We start from the raw sequence: 17388 nt of genomic DNA, 5'->3' as shown, positions 1-17388 counted from the left end.
CCGCTATTTTGGCAGCATGGTGTGCGCCTCGCTCAGGCGCGTCGAATGATATACTTTTTGTTCGGGTCAGGTTAACTGGGCCAAACTTTCTCTTCCGCTTCTGACTTGCGGAATCACTAAGAGCATGGCTCCCGCATAGTGAAATAATTAACTTATTACATGTTATTTATTACACTATGGCTCCCGTACACATTCATGAGCTTGGCGTGGATGTTAGCTGCCGGCTCGCCCTGGATAGCTAGGAATCGTATCACTGAACGTTGATCCTCTCGGCTGACCGATGCCATTTCTAAAGCAGTCTAAAAAATGGTGTTATTTGATCTGTTCCATATCATCACAGAAATGGAATAAGAAGCTGAAAATGCGGTCACTTCGACACAAAGGTCTGAATTTTAATCCCTGAAAAAAATCACTTGCGCAGACCGCGTGAGTTTTATGTAATTGCTCTCCGGAACTTACTTATTGAACGTGGTGCATTACGAAAGCGAATTTGTTCGGGGTCCGGACCCCGCGACCTCCAATGGCAGTCTCTTCACTCTAGTGTGCCGGAAATATTTCAGACTCCAGAACAGCCTATTTGATACACAAACAGTACCTACTCAATAGAAAAACTGTGACGTAAGAAAATACACGATATAAAACACAAACATGAAGTGGCATTAGAAAGCACTTGGAAGGGAAATAAAATACACCATAGTCGCAAAAGGAGGCAAATATACATTATACAGGGTTCAGCGATATTGCTCGTTCAATGCCTCAATAGATTTTCAAACAACTATATCTCAAGTTCAAGACATCACACAATGCAGAGTGGCAGCGGGGATTTCATGCACTTACTGACGATCAAAATATGACCATTTATCCAGCATTTGATCACCAAGGGCCTTTTGTCAGACCATCACCACGAAATTAGCGCAACGGACTGCAGGAGCTCCAGGATTGATTTTTATTATTATTATTATTATTTCATATTCCCACTAACCACCATTCGGTGGGCATTACAGAGGGAAACACATTGACACACATAAACAATATACATACAATACAGGCAGCGCAGTGCCCTGTCATTCATAAGCACGTATAACGAAATCAAAATGCAGAACAAAAGCGATTTTCTATAACAAAAAGTTTGATGAGACAGCGAAGCCTCATGAGTAACCGGCAATTATTACAACGAACAATGTGACATCACCGGAACAACACCACATACATATGCATCATTATTATGATGCATCATATTATGATTATATTATTATTATGATTGATTAATATCCAGAATCATAACTTGATTAATCGGTTGATTAATATCCAGAATCATAACACATCATGAGGGCGGGTCTTTACACAGTAGGGTGTGTCATTTTGGGCACTTTTTTCGCAAAACATGGTGCTCCACTGATTTTATCGTGCCCCAGACACGTAGAAACCGTGTGACATTTTTTATTTCCCCCAAATATTAACACCCATGCGGCGCCGACCGCCGACACTTTGGCCTATCTCTCAGCATTAGCGACCTCAGCGCCCCTAGCGGCAATGTTTTGAACTAACACGCCCGCTATGCTTTGTGAGCTTACGATCATCATAAAATGCATTTTACCGAAATGACGCCTTGCTGTTGGCTTGTCTGGCACTCAGAATGTTGGTGAAAATGTGATGTTATGCATCTTAAAGCAGGAAATAGTTCTGTGTTAATGTACATAATCATATATTGCATAGTACCTACTACCCCCGATCCCCGTCCTGGTCTGACGGGATACGTACGAGCGCATGTTTATAGTGCCTGCTATTAGGTGTCACATGTTTTTTTTTGTAGCGTCGTTCACTGCATAAACCCCGGGGAACAGGGGGGGGCAGTGGGGGCGCTTGCCCCCCCCCCTCCAACTTGAGAGCCGAGTGGGCGCCGCCCCCTCAACATTGATGCAACGATGAAGGATCTCTGCTCACTTTTATGGACCTACATGTCTGTTTTTATATAAACATCAGCACAAGGTATTTCTCTTGCATGTGAAGTGAATGGTTTCTGCTGACTCGGCATCGATTTAAGAACACCTGCTATTATCATCCCACTTTGATTTTATCTGAACTTGATCATAACTTTGGTAGGTCAGATTTTATACTGGACCATTTTGGTTCCGGATGGTATTTGATTTGGCGTGATGAGAACATTATGACGTACAACGGTGGTAAAGTCGTTGATTGATACAGGTTTACTCGCTCCGGTGGGAGGCAGTAGCGGCGGAACACCTTCAATTAAGTGGAGGGGGGGGGGGGGGGCACTGCCGACTTTTGGTCCCATTCTTTCCATGCAACGCCCATAGGGCTAATGTTAAAATGCCCAAATCAGAGGGGGCACGGTGCCCCGGTGCCCTCCCCGTTCCGCCGCCTATGGTGGGAGGGCGGCGTGTGGGACTCAGAAGGAGACTAATGGCTTTTGTTGTGCCTTTGGTAGGACCCTCAGTATCACCGATGCAGGGCCTTCAGAGCCTCCAATTAGGGGCCTTTAGAGGCACTGGTGTGGGGTCCTCACATACGCCCGTGTGGCCCCTCAGAGGTGCTAGTGTGAATCCCTCATAAGCACCGGTGAGGGTCCTCACAGAATACAGACGCCGTTGTGGACCCTCAGAGACACTGGTGTGGGTCCGTTACATGTGGGTGTGTGGCCCTTAGAGCTGCTGGTGCGAACCCTTTAAAAGTCGGCAGGGGGCCCTCAACGACCGGGGAGGGGGACCTCAGACCGGCAAGGGGCCCATAGAGGCCGGCGGCATCTTCAGAAGCCCCGTGGGGTCCTTAGATACCGACAAGGTACTCTGAGACGCTAGTGCGGCCCTCAGTCTCTGATGTAGGCCCTCAGAGTTGCAGGTAGGTGGCCGGCAGATATGCTTTTGCCGAACCCTCACAGGCGCAGGTGTGGGTACCTCAGAGCCACCAATATAGGGTTGCATAAATGGTGTGGCACTGGCTTGGGGGACCCTCAGTGGTGTCCTTATGGGCCCTTAGAACCACTGGTGTGGGTCTCTCAGAGGTGCTGGTTGTGAACCCTCAGAGGCCCTGCTGAGGGCCCTCACGGTCTCCGTTATGGGATCCTCAGAAGCCGGCGTAGACCCTGACGGAGATCTTAGTGTGGCTACTTAGGGGCTCATGAGGTGCTCTTACGAGACCTGTGAGGTCTTTCTCAGCTGAAATATAGTCAGCGTGGACCCTCAGAGGTCAGTTGGTACCGCAGGGGTCTTTATGGCCGGGTGGGCTCTCAGAAGCACCAGTGAGGGCCCTCAGTCTCACAGTCGTCGTAATGGGGCCGTCTGAGACATTGGTGTGAGGCCATTACTGATTACAGGTTGGCGTAAGGCCCTAGATATGGCCCCTCTTGGGCCGGCAAGGACTCTCAGAGGCACGCTAGCGGCCATAAGAGGCCGGTAAAGGGCCCTCAGAGGCCGCCAGTAGCCTTCAGAAGCCGGCGTGTAACCCTCATGGACAATTTAGTGAGGCTTCTTTGGACTCACGAGGTGCTGTTACGAGCCCTATTCTTTCTGAATCGAAATATGGCCAGCATAGACCCTGAGCGGTAAACTGGTGCCACAGAGCCCCTCCGACCCGAGGGGTCCTCTGAATGCGATAGGGGGGGGGGACTAGATGGCACGTGCCTCCTGGGACCCCCTGACTACGCTACTATTTCATATGCGTCATGTCAGGTATTTTGGGCTTGCACCCCAACTTGAAGAATGTTCCTGGGCCCCTGTGACAATATATTGTATTCATTATAGGTATTCGTCATTAGCTTGCACTCTCTGCAATCTGCCCATACTATTATTTGTCCCTAGACGCGCTTACAGAAAGCAGGGATAAGCCCATACAGTCAACGGCCTGTTAGTTTAGCAAACAGCCGCCAGGGGCGCTAGGGTCGCCTATGTTGTGAGATAGGGCAAACTTCTCTCGCTCGGCGCCGCCTGGGGGTTAAAATTTGCGGGAAATTAACAATGCCACGCCCTTTCCACATGAGTGGAGCACAATAAAATCGATGGAGCACCTTGCATTGCGATTAGTGACACACCCTATTACACAGCCAATGTCATGGCGCAAGTCTGTCAAACAGAACTTGAGCAACGTCCGGCATTCCCCTCCACTAGAGGAGAGTTAAATGGGACGGAAAATATATCAGCCAGTTGCAACTCAGCCATCCGACGAAGGGCGCCCAATGCACCGTATGTAAGTAGGAACTGGGAGGTCGCCTCAGACGAGGGGCACTCAGCCACAGGTCATTTCAGACGGGCACGTTTCTCGGAACGGGCTGCCGGGTGTCGTCGGGCTCGGTCCGTTGTGACCCCCACCAGGTGGCCACGCGGTCGAAGCCCTGGCCGACGGTGCTGGAGACCTTATCGGCCACATCTGAGGCCGTCACGGAAACCTGCGGGAACACAGGGGACATAGGGGAGGTTTCGTTCATAACTTACAGGTCAGCCACCAGGACAGCCACACCTGTGGATCGTGGAAATATTGTGTGATGCGTTGTGGGGATGGGGCATCAATCAAAATTACAATGATACGGAGTCACAGGGAGGTAAAAATGGAGGCAAATGGTGCTCGATGCGATATGGGGTCGAACACAATAACTTCAGTGAGACAGAAGATCATGAACAGCTGCTAACTCAGTCTCCTGTAAACACGTGATTCATACAGGAGCGCGGGAACTACTTTCTGACGGGGCCAATATAATAGGGATGAGCCTAGGGCACCCCAAACCTAGTTTTCTCACCGGTTTTAGGCCACTTAATTTTCACCCCTAGGCCTTTTCAACGAAAAAGAAAACATTTGCAAAAACAGTGCGGTATTCAGTCTCCAGAGTTGGGGGGGGGGGGCAAGCTGCTCTCACTGCCCCCCTCTCCGGTTCCCGCGCCTATGGATTCATAAAACACCAGTTACGGGAGCCTTGGGTAACATCGGACAGTAGGTAATATCGGACAAGCAGTTATCTTCTAAATTCTCCCCCACGTGTACGTACATACATATACGCAAATATTTTATTAGGAAAAAAGGTAGCACTGGACTTCCTTTGTCGCCACTTTCTCTGGCAGATAGTTTGCCGTTACGCTGTCATAATAGTTTTACGATAAACGCCATTTGTCCTTCCATCCATGCAACTTAATTACCTGTTATCGCAGAGATAAAGAAGTTGTAACTGCCAAGTTGTACCTTTTCCACTTACCTGAGCATTTTTGGTATCGATTATGAGCCAACTATCTGTGTTCAATATGTTTGTTGCACCCGTTATGCCGCATTTTGAACGTCCTATGTGTTTGTTATTATTGGACACCCATCCGATATTACCCCCCGCCCCACTGGGGGTCCTGGAATTCCACGCCATTCTGGGGGAGGTGTTTGAGCCCCCCCCCCCCCCCTTTACCCGGCGGCACCCATGGCCATGGTAAACCATGCATAGTCTCAAGTCTGGTTTCAGGTGTTCGGCGTGCACTGAGGAATCTCGTGATTTATATCAGCATATTTATTTGACCAAATCATCAGATGTATAGCAAGATAAATGACAAAAGCAAGCTTAAAAAGCTCGAATACATTTAAGTACGCCTCAAATATACTCGAGATATGAATCTATTGGATATGCTCCTCCCTACGGGGCGAAGAAAAAATTGGCTGAAGAAAACAAAATACTCTAATACATCCAATGTATAGGTACCCGAACTTCCGTCTTTTAACCCGCGCCCGGCTGGGGGTCCTGGATTTCCACGCCCTTCTGGGGGGGGGTTGTTTGAACACCCCCCCCCCTTCTAACTCGGCTCATGGGCCACGTAGCGATACGCGGAAGGCGGCGTTCGAAAGAGCGTCAAAAATAATGAGGAAATCACTACGGTCAATTTTTGGTCAGGTCAAAGGTCAGGTCACCAGAGGTCATTGAAGGCAAAATTTCGCCGATTTCCAGGTCGAATGTCGACAATTTCCAAGAAGCCAACGCATAACTCGGGAACCAATAGAGCTACAGCGCCGTGGAAAAGCGCATTCGATAGCCCTATTAACGCCCTTTCTGAGTAATTTTCTCAGATTTGACCTAACGTCAACGGTTTTGCCTGCAGGGGGCAAAAACTGCAAAAATAGCCGATTTTTTTCGGAAACAGTTTTTCTGCAATAACTTTTGACCCAAGCCTTGTACGAGCTTACTTTTACCGGCATCGTGTTCCTCTCGTCAAGACGCATTGAATGAACTATAACTTGACCTTGAAAGGTCAACTTGAAAATTTGACCTCAGGTCAAGGTCATGACCTGACCGGAAAGGGTCATGTTGCACATCAGTCGATCCGTATCGTCGAGCTGAACACATCTAAGGCGTTTTCATCGCTCTAGCATGCCTCTATCAAAAGTTATTTGCGAAAAACTGTTAGATTCCATTCGTGACCTAAGCCCAGCCAGCAATTCGCTTGGGCTGAACTGTGGCAAACGTCGGGCAGCTTGGGCTTAGCTTGGGTTTGCCCACTTTGATCAAAACCAATGCATTTTTTACTAGGGCTGAGCTGGGGCATGCCGCAGCTATGCCCACGTGCGGATAGCAGTACCTCAGCCCGACATCTGCCCGCGCATCCAAAACAGGCTTAACTTGGGCGGAGCGCGGGCTGATCAAGCTGGCTGTGTCCTTCGGCTAACTGGAGTAAAGCCGGAGCTTAGCCATACTTGTTTGGCTGTTCGCGCATGCGCAGTTCTGCGCCAATCATGTGCAGCGTTTGTGACAGTCTGTGCGCTGTGCGACGAAACGACATACCGGTGTTGGGGCATTTGGTGGTTGATGTTTGGGCGCGTGTGACAGCGCGAAGAAGGGATAGTGCTCACTGCTCTTATCAAGTGGACTGGCATGGAGTTTTACGGTAGGTAAGTGCATTGAATGGTGCGCTTGATCGTATGTAAACGTCATGATTTTGACTGAGTTTCACGCCATCAAACATGAAGCTGAATAGCTGTTCAGCCTGGCGACTTATACCCTCGCTCAGAAAAGCCGCATTCCGTGCCTTTATATCTTTGTGAAATACCAGCACTTCTGAGCCAGGAAAATGAAATACAAAACACAAATAGTAGAAAATGTAAAAACATGACCTTATTTCCTCGATAATTGCCAAAACTAATGCAGTACTGTTTGAAAAAGACCTGTGGTCGAAATATTACATTCTTTCAAATAAAGTACCTATATATTTTTACAGCATTAGTTTTGGCAATTATCGAGGAAGTAAGGTCATGTTTTTACATTTTCTATTATTTATGAACATGTTCCTCGCACAAGCACTAACCTCATTACAAAACGCAAATATTTATCTACTTATCAACGAGCACGCTCATTCTCTGTCCGCGTTGAAAATCGAATGATCATTTTATACGGATCAATGCAACAATAAGTTATTTTTCAAGCAAACATGCAATGTAAATTAAACCAATTAATCTCTTTTTCAGGTACGTACCATTAGAGCAAATGGTTCCAAAACATGGAATAGTTATACAAACCAGGACCGGGTGGACGCCGCAGTCGCCCTCGCCAAGTGGTTTAGCGGTAACTGCCTGCTTATAATTAAGTAGGTACCTATACCTACATATACGGAAACTGCGCCGAAAGCTGGCCGACCACCCTGCAGATGTGTGTGTGGTGTGGAGGAGCCAGACGCCTCCAAAGCTCCCATTCACCAGAGTGAAGTTCCTTATAAACGATTGTTGTTGTTATGTTGTTGCTAATTGCTTTATGTCTTATGAGCGATTACTTGCTGTCCTTACTTTATGCTTTCGGTTGAGTGTTCAACCAAGTATTATGAACGGGGAGGGAGGCTAGCGGGCCTTTGATTGTTTTATAGTTTTGATGGCGCTTTTTCATGACTCATGCCATATTATTGCTGCAGTTTGCAGTCCACTGTTTCATGTATTTGTGTTGTGTTTCATTTGAGTGTCTGTAGTCGTTTGAAATATACATTCAATCAAAGACAACCACTACTTTCCTTTCGCAATGCTCGATGACCGGTTAACAGAGCATATGAGTGACCGTAACAATTTTAAATATGCATTGAAACCGCACAACCTGCTGAAAGTGCATTGGCTGCTCCTTGCTACTTGATCCAGTGTGAAGCAAAAGCAAGAGGAAGTCAAGTCGAGACTTGAGAAAACAGGAGCCGTCACTCGAGCCGAACCCGAGAAAAGCCACAGCAGTTTGCAATGTATAAACCCCATTCACTTCTATGGCTTAAGTCGGGATAGACAGGGCACACAGAGTGGGCTTGCCGGAGTTCAGCCCGCTCGGGCCCAGAGTAATCTCCATTATATAAATGGATTCACTGCTCGGGCTTAAATCGGGCTAACGCCAATCGTCGCTCAACTAGGGCTAAACTACGGCTGTCCGGAGCTCGCAGAGCGGGCATACCTCCGGCGGAGCATGGGCTTTAGTCGGCGTTTTTGTGTCATACGCCGACTTTAGCCCAAGCCCTAGCCGACTTTAGCCCGACTAAAAATCTCGGGCAATCCGCACTTGAGCCTGCTTAGGCCCGGAGCAAAATTGCTGGCTGGGAGATGACCTCAGGGCATAAACAGGGGTCACGGACACCATTTTCATGTTCAGTGTGTCTAAACCACTTGTAATTCAGTGTTTGGGAGTGTTTATAATGTCTTTCGTCCAAAAGAGGCGCATTTCAATTTTCTCCCATTGACTTATAATGGGGAGGTCGCAAAATTGACCTGACCTTAGGTCATCGATATCAAAATTCTAAGATATACATTTTGTACATGCTATTGCTCTTAGCAATTGCTGAAAGTTTCAAAGCGATCGGTCACTCGGTGTAGCTATGACAGACATTGAAACTTTTTATGAGGTGAGGTCACTTCAAGTGACCTGGTGACCTGACCTTGAATGACCTTGGTCTGAAATTTTCACAACATGTGTAGAATTGATGTATGATAAGGTGTACCAAAAACGGCGGCGCTCCGCGCCGCCGTTTTTGAGATATTCGCGAAAAACCACAAGGGGGGGGGGGGTGTTCAAACACCCCCCCCCAGCAGGGCGCGGGTTAATTTAAGTTGTCATTTATCTTCAGACTTGTATGATGATTTGGTCGATTAAATACCGTGTGTTTTTCGCTCACCTTCCGCTGCACCTGTCGCCAGTTCTGGGGAGAGGTGACCTTGTCCCAGAGGGACGCCAGGCGCGGCCATAGCGCGGGACGCGACGCCAGCGCCGCCTATCGGCAACGCTAGAGAACTAAGGTCGGTGAGAGCACGGATTTTGATGGGTGATAGCGCAGTGTGAAAAAAATAGGAAAGTTACATGAAAATGTCGCTATACTACGGTATAGTTCACCATCTGAGCGACATATTTATGTATTTTTATCCATGGCGGATAAAAATTGGACCCGGGATCTGGCCATGGAAGAAAAAAATGTTGGTTAGCGTAAGCACGGATTTTCGTGGAAATAAGCACAGTGTGAGAAAATAGGGAAGTTACATAAAAATGTCGCTATACTACGTTGTAGTTCGCTATCTGAGCAACATATCTATGTATTTGTTATCCATGACGGATAAAAATTGGACCTGGGATCTGGCCATGGAAGAGAAAAATGTTGGTCAGCGTAAGCACGGATTTTCGTGGAAATGAGCACAGTATGAAAAAATAGGGTAGTTACATAAAAATGTCGCTATACTACGCTGTAGATTACCATCTGAGCAACATATTTATGCATTTTTTATCCATAGCGGATAAAAATTGGACCTGGGATCTGGCCATGGAAGAAAAAAATATTGGTCAGTGTATGCACGGATTTTCGTGGAAACTAGCACAGTATGAAAAAATAGGCAGCTTACATAAAAATGTCGCTATACTACGCTGTAGCTCACTAACTGAGCAACACATCTCTGCACTTTTTATCCATAGGAGAGAAAAATTCGACCCGGGATCGGGACATGGAAGAAAAAAATATTTGCACCACCAAATGAAATTAAGATACATCACTCCCGTTATATTTGTATTGAGTCTTTCATGAAACAATTTCGCTATACTACGGCAAACAGCATGACGTCTCGCATATATTGAGACATATTTTGACAATGCAATGTAGGTATAATACAATTTGGAATGTTCATAAACATTTTATCTTCTCCTGCCAAATCCCGGTGCCAATTCTCCCCGAATATTGGTAAAAAATACGTCAGGGTAAACGCATATTACTGAATTTAATTGCATTATATCGCATTTTTCAGTTTATCGTTAAGTCTCCACACAGGGACGTTTTCATCTGAAGTTTGGCCGCCGGAGCCACCGCGAGGCCTAGTTGCACGAGTAGCCGATAGTCGGCGCCACCGTCGCACTCGGCCGCAGCCAGTATACTGCCAAAAATGGAGCTATTATGATATCGCTCGTTGGTAACTAAGTGTGGCGTGCTTCATAAATGATCGCCGCATAGAGAAACAACCGTTTAATGAAGAAAATGACTTGTATTTTACTCATAATAACAATCTGAACCCCAATGTCCGCTTCTATATGGAGTTTGGCGCATAACGTGTCCGAGTCGGGTCGCTCCCAGGCCTGCACCCTCTGCTGGTCCAGACTGACCAGCCGCGGGAAGTACATCAACACCATGGTCCTGCCGAACGCACCGCTGCACGTCAGCCCGACTGCAGGGCCAAAGTTTCTACGCTAGAGCACAGACGTTGAACATGCTGCATTCAGATGTGTCAGCAATACTCGTCCGTAAAAGGCATGATAGGCACGCTGAAATGCGGTTATCGAGACAGCTTATATTTTGTTCCAATGTTTGCCTTAGTAGCATTATGTCTGTGCAAACGTTAAACTAAAAAAGTTCGTATGATCGCAGGCATCAGGTGACAGCATGTCAGCAGTTCATTAAAACTATGACAAGGCATTACCATGCACGAACACTTAGGTAAGGTCACCTTCATATTATGTGCTACTAATCAAGGCAAAGTCAGTCAACTGGGACATGCCACCGCCTGTTATCAGTGTCACCAAGAAACACGTTGAGCGCTAACTAAGGTTACCGAGCTGAACAAAGAACGACCGTGCACAATAATATTTACAAGTCGCGCTGAAATACCGGCATGCCATGGTCAGAAGTTAGGTAATGATGCCACAATAAACTAAACTAATATACCTATAGATATATCACTCTCCGAGAAAGGGCTACGTTTCTCGCCAATCGCAATTCTTCACAGACCCGTCCCGTCAGAGCCAGGCCATGGCCACTTTTTGTCTCATAAAACCGGTTGAGCGATCGCGATGGGTCAGAAGAAGGGTCAAGTGGTACGAACGCTGCGCAGGGGTCACCCGTACCCATGAGGTGCCAGAGCGTGGGTACACAGAAGGCAAAATCACGGAGAAGCCCTGGCGCGGAACGAGGACGACATTGATGCTGGGTCGTAAGAAGGTCGGGTGTGGGACTTCTCCCGTCTCCGGGCTGTGAGCATTTCGGAACCAAGAAATCACGGGCATAGGTATACCTTTTTTAAAAGGACACTCGCTGTCTGCTGTCACAAGCTCTAACGGCACGCTCGTGTCTGGTTGAATGGACAATAGCTAACTCGTTGAACCCGTTGAAGTCACGACCGATGGCATGTGCACGACAGAGAAAAAGCAGCGCGGCACGCGTCAGACTTGCCACGCCACCAGCGAACCTAGCGGCGGAAGGGAAAGGACAGGGAGTCCCTAAAAGGATAGCTGTCACTCAATGTGTTCACGGAAGGTCAGTGCCATAAAGCGATCCAGCGAATTCACTAACGCAGGCACCAACGGGGAGGGACAGCGAATTCCTAAAATAGCTGACCTTCAATGTGTTCACTGTGCATGTGCGTTTGTGTGTGGGGTTGTAGTTAACTTGTCCAATTGTTTCAAAATCAAGACAGCTGCAGACTCAGCAAAATCAAAAGAAATATATTCATTAAAATAATGCTTGAAAACCACACATGTTCGCACAGATATCTCTCGCAGTCTCGCTGAGTCGCACCGCAGCTGCCTCCACCATCGTCGGAATTCGGAATTCGGATCGTCAGTTGCATTCGGAGCACCATGCAACTGAGATACACATATATGCTTGCCGCACAATGCTTGGAAATCACTGACCTGTATCGATGGAGATTGCCGCGTGACGATCCGCGCACCAGCGAAGGCACGCTCGGGTTGCCGATCATACTCAGGTGCCTGAGGTTCGGACAGTTGAACCGCAACGACCGCAGGAACGGCTGTAGATCTGCACGGTCAGAAAATAGACGATTATGTAATATCGATCTGCCGAACACTAAACGATCGGGATCCTGGCGGAATGCAGGTGATGGAAAACGAGAAATGAGGTTCGACTTGAACGAGACAAATAGCCATTGTGTTGTGGTGTTTGGTAGGAAGACGAGGTTCAAAAGTTAAAAGGCATTCGTTTGTATAAATTGTCTTCCCTGACCATTGAATCGGTTTTCAATTTCTTTAACGGTTTGTGTCCGGTACCTCTGTTACACCAAGCCTGCGTTCTATCTATCACGTTCAGCAGAGATCCACATAAAACATAATACGGAAGCAGATACGTAAACCCGAAGTTATCATTCCAAAAATGGCATATAAAGACTTGCCATAATTACATAAGTACGAACTATTAACCCGGCAGTTGCTGGGGTATTTCGCCACCCACCGTTTGCTGGGGGGGGGGGGGGGCGTTAAACGCCCCCAGCCGATAACTCGAGAACCAATAGGCGCAGCGAAACGCACGAGGCGGCAAACGAAAGAGCGCGACGAGACGCTTCAGATGAGTACTTTAAAGTTGAATTTTGAGGTCACAGGTCGGGTCAAGGTCAGGTCAAACACCTGAAATCGGGCTTTCAGTAGCATGGACTTCAGGACTTCGCAATGGGCGCCTCTCGCCATAAACTCTGTCAAAACGGTGCACAATCCATCTTATAAGGCCTACAAGAGTGTCAGCTCCATGTAGGGGTCAGTCAAGCATAGGTCAGGGTCAAGGTCAGGTCAACCGGGTAGGCACATATCCCCGAAAATCAAAACTGATATTCGCAGCCTGTGACACATGTTCTATAGGTAATTTGGGGCGTAGAACACGATGGTGACATTCATTCTATCATATGTGTACGTGTTTGGCTCAAAAAGTTCAATTTAAGAAATTCATGTATCATGGTCGTGAAGTAGTCACGAAAAATTGCCAAGATTCAGTTCAAGATTATGGAAAATGCAGAATGATAATCAATAATCGAAGATAGCCATTTGATTGACCATGGTATTGGCAGTCTAATGGCGTTTACGGCATGTCTGTATGTCTATTCTGTGATTTTATATGATTTTTTGAACATATGCCGTTTTTGGTCGAAAACTCAGAAATCATGACGTCACTAAAACCTCGATATCTCAAAAATTTTCCGACCGATTTTTTTGAAACTTTGTCACAATAAACTTCAATCAATTCCCTACAGGTACCTAAAATTTGGCGCGCCTGCGGCAGCCCTTTTTATGCTATGGCCCGGCGAAAAAAGTGGGGGCGTTTAACGCCCCCCCCCCCAGCAACTCGCGGGTTAACCCGCGCCCGGCTGGGGGTCCTGGATTTCCACGCCCTGCTGGGGGGGGGGGGGTGTTTGAACACCCCCCCCCCCTTGTAACTCGGCTCCTGGGCCACGTAGCGATACGCGAAAGGCGGCGTTCGAAAGAGCGTCAAAAATAATGACGAAATCACTTCGGTCAATTTTTTGGTCAGGTCAAAGGTCAGGTCACCAGAGGTCATTGAAGGCAAAATTTCGCCGATTTCCAGGACGAATGTCGAAAATTGCCAAGAAGCCAACGCATAACTCGGGAACCAACAGAGCTACAGCGCCGCGGAAAAGCGCATTCGATAGCCCTATTAACGCCCTTTCTGACTAATTCTCTCAGATTTGACCTAACGTCAACGGTTTTGCCTGCAGGGGGCAAAAACTGCAAAAATAGCCGATTTTTTCGGAAACAGTTTTTCTGCAATAACTTTTGACCCAAGCCCTGTACGAGCTTACTTTTACCGGCATCGTGTTCCTCTCGTCAAGACGCATCGAATGAGCTATAATTTGACCTTGAAAGGTCAACTTGAAAATTTGACCTCAGGTCAAGGTCATGACCTGACCGGAAAGGGTCATGTTGCATATCAGTCGATCCGTATCGTCGAGCTGAACACATCTAAGGCGTTTTCATCGCTCTAGCATGCCTCTATCAAAAGTTATTTGCAAAAACTGTTAGATACCATTCGTGACCTAAGATGACCTCAGGGCATAAACAAGGGTCACGGACACCATTTTCATGTTTAGTGTGTCTAAGCCACTTGTAATTCGGCGTTTGGGAGTGTTTATAATGTCTTTCGTCCAAAAGAGGCGCATTTCAATTTTCTCCCATTGACTTATAATGGGGAGGTCGCAAAATTGACCTGACCTTAGGTCATCGATATCAAAATTCTGAAATATAAATTTTGTACATGCTATTGCTCTTAGCAATCGCTGAAAGTTTCAAAGCGATCGGTCACTCGGTGTAGCAATGACAGACATTGAAACTTTTTATGAGGTGAGGTCACTTCAAGTGACCTGGTGACCTGACCTTGAATGACCTTGGTCTGAAATTTTCACAACATGTGTAGAATTGATGTATGATAAGGTGTACCAAAAACGGCGGCGCGGAGGCGCCGCCGTTTTTGAGATATTCGCGAAAAACCACAAGGGGGGTGTTCAAACACCCCCCCCCCCCCCAGCAGGGCGCGGGTTAACCCTCGCCCGCACATGCCATTTTCCCATCCTAGAACGCACATGGGGGGGGGGTGGTTGCCACCCCCCCCGCGCCATTTCGTTCCTGTTGGAGATAGAGCTTAGCAGTAAAGACCAAAAAGATTCTTTGGGAAGAGACGAATCCAATGATACCCAGTTTTACCTTCTCAGGTCAGTCATTGACCTTCCAGGTCAGGTCAAACTAAAAAATGTTGCTGTTTTGGGTCACCGTTGGATATCAAGTGCGCTGCTTATCAACTACCGATGACGATGCTGTTTTCTGGTGCCAAGCCAGCTAGAACCTCTTTGTCACACTATCCGACCAGAATTTTGCTGCTGAGGTCATTTCAGGTCAAGTTAGGTCAAGGTCAATTATATGTGTTTGTATGTCTGTGTGTGTCTGTGTGTATACTGATGTGTGCACCGATTGTTTTTGGGTCCATATCACATGAAATCATGATCTGAGAAGCTTTTACCAAAAATGCAGTCAAAAAACTTCACAAAAAGTAAATTCAGCTTGCCTAAAACGCAATTATCTTAGATGACCTAGGTTGACCTTGACCCTGACCTTGACCCCTGTACATCGTCGAACAACATGTTCCATGATAGGTGGGAGGTAAGACTGGCATAAAAGGCCGAAATCAGGGTGTCAAAAGCTCACAAGGCCCATGGCAAACGCAAGATGTTGAGAATTGGCCATTTGGGTCATGACATGACCTGAAAAACAAGGTCATATCTCCGAAACCAAAAATCACAGAAACTTGAAATTTACAGTGGACATCAAGAAAGGATAGACGAGCAGCTATACAAAAAAAATCAGCCTTCTAGCTCTAAAAATGTTGAGTGCAGAGCAGAAAGACTGCCTGGGGGGTGGTGGCAACCACCCCCCCCCCCATGTGCGGGCGAGGGTCAACCCGCGAGTTGCTGGGGGGGGGGCGTTAAACGCCCCCACTTTTTTCGCCAGGCCATAGCATAAAAACGGCGCGCCGCAGGCGCGCCAAATTTTGGGTACCTGTAGGGAATTGATTGAAGTTTATTGTGACAAAGTTTCAAAAAAATCGGTCGGAAAATTTTTGAGATATCGAGGTTTTAGTGACGTCATGATTTTTGAATTTTCGACCAAAAACGGCGTATGTTCAAAAAATCATATAAAATCACAGAATAGACATACAGACATGCCGTAAACGCCATTAGACTGCCAATACCATGCACAATCAAATGGCTATCTTCGATTATTGATTATCGTTCCGCATTTTCCAAAATCTTGAACTGAATCTTGACAATTTCTCGTGACTACTTCACGACTATGATACATGCATTTCTTAAATTAAACTTTGTTAGCCAAACACGTACACATATGATAAAATGAATGTCACCATCGTGTTCTACGCCCCAAATGACCCATAAAACATGTGTCACGGGCTGCGAATATCAGTTTTGATTTTCGGGGATATGTGCCTACCCGGTTGACCTGACCTTGACCCTGACCTATGCTTGACTGACCCCTACATGGAGCTGACACTCTTGTAGGTCTTATACGATGGATTGTGCACCATTTTAACAGAGTTTATGACGAGAGGCGCCCATTGCGAAGTCCTGAAGTCCATGCTACTGAAAGCCCGATTTCAGGTGTTTGACCTGACCTTGACCCGACCTGTGACCTCAAAACTCAACTTTAAAGTACTCATCTGAAGCGTCTCGTCGCGCTCTTTCGTTTGCCGCCTCGTGCGTTTCGCTGCGCCTATTGGTTCTCGAGTTATCGGCTGGGGGCGTTTAACGCCCCCCCCCCCCCCCCCAGCAAACGGTGGGTGGCGAAATACCCCAGCAACTGCCGGGTTAATAGCACTACCCTGTTATTCTTGTAAGTACGTACAGCAGATCGCATATTTTCCTCGAAAGTCAGACTGAAGGACGCCTGCGTTCGTGACAATTCCATCAACCTGCAACCACATGTTACAGAGCCGGGTCAGACTGACCCTTGATCTTGTTGTGGTTGACCCAGAGTGTGGTGAGATGAGGCATCGGCGGCAGCGAGCTGTACGACATCACACGGTTGTGGTCCAATATCAGCGTGGCCAGGCGCTCGAACTGCACCAGAAACTGCAGATTCCTGGGAACACAGGGGTAGAGACATTAGACGGCAGCACGCCGTGTGCTTCTTGGAATTGCACATCCGCTCCGGTATCGGCTGGACTGTAAGTCAATATACCCTGGGCTGGACAGAGCGGTCCATCCACAGTCCACAGGCAGGCCTTTGGTGCCGGCGGCTGCGCCGGCTGTTTCTTTATCTCCAGGCTGTGCATCCGGCCAACGTTCCAAGGCCGAGGAAATTCATGGCGTCGTAACTATTTCTGCGATATATCGTAAGTTACGACACATGTTCCATGTCAGCTGTGCCAGGGCTTGATAGATAATAAATAATGAAGTAAAAAGGAAGATAATGAAAATGAAGAATGATGAAAAAGGGCTTGTCGGAGGATAAGACAGTGCGTAGCTGCGACAAGGCTCGTGTGGCTCATGTAGTCGGTATTTGGTACAATTGCGGAGCTGCAGACCAAAGTTTCCATGGGGTAGCTCGATAGTTGACCTTCGGTGCAGGGCGGTACTGGGTTAAAATAACTCGTATTTCATTATGGCGGTTGACAG

The 17388-nt window shown here is 47.3% G+C and overlaps 1 protein-coding gene across 1 annotated transcript in view; it reads right to left on the bottom strand.

The window, feature by feature from the left end:
* Window positions 1-760: 760 nt before the first annotated feature.
* Window positions 761-17388, bottom strand: part of LOC122387308 (leucine-rich melanocyte differentiation-associated protein-like) — a 35511-nt gene continuing 18883 nt past the window's right edge. The window contains exons 2-8 of the mRNA XM_043377408.1: window positions 16719-16852; window positions 12095-12221; window positions 10519-10601; window positions 9108-9160; window positions 4061-4402; window positions 1303-1348; window positions 761-944 (exon numbers count right to left, since the gene is read on the bottom strand). Coding sequence (XP_043233343.1) covers window positions 4259-4402; window positions 9108-9160; window positions 10519-10601; window positions 12095-12221; window positions 16719-16852 — 541 coding nt within the window. The 3' untranslated portion in view covers window positions 761-944; window positions 1303-1348; window positions 4061-4258. The remainder of the gene's footprint in view (window positions 945-1302; window positions 1349-4060; window positions 4403-9107; window positions 9161-10518; window positions 10602-12094; window positions 12222-16718; window positions 16853-17388) is intronic.

The sequence above is a fragment of the Amphibalanus amphitrite genome, unplaced genomic scaffold, assembly GCF_019059575.1.
Source record: "Amphibalanus amphitrite isolate SeventyFive unplaced genomic scaffold, NRLGWU_Aamphi_draft 000281F_arrow, whole genome shotgun sequence".
Taxonomy (NCBI): Eukaryota; Metazoa; Arthropoda; class Thecostraca; order Balanomorpha; family Balanidae; genus Amphibalanus; species Amphibalanus amphitrite.
This window is presented reverse-complemented; position numbering and strand designations above follow the sequence as displayed.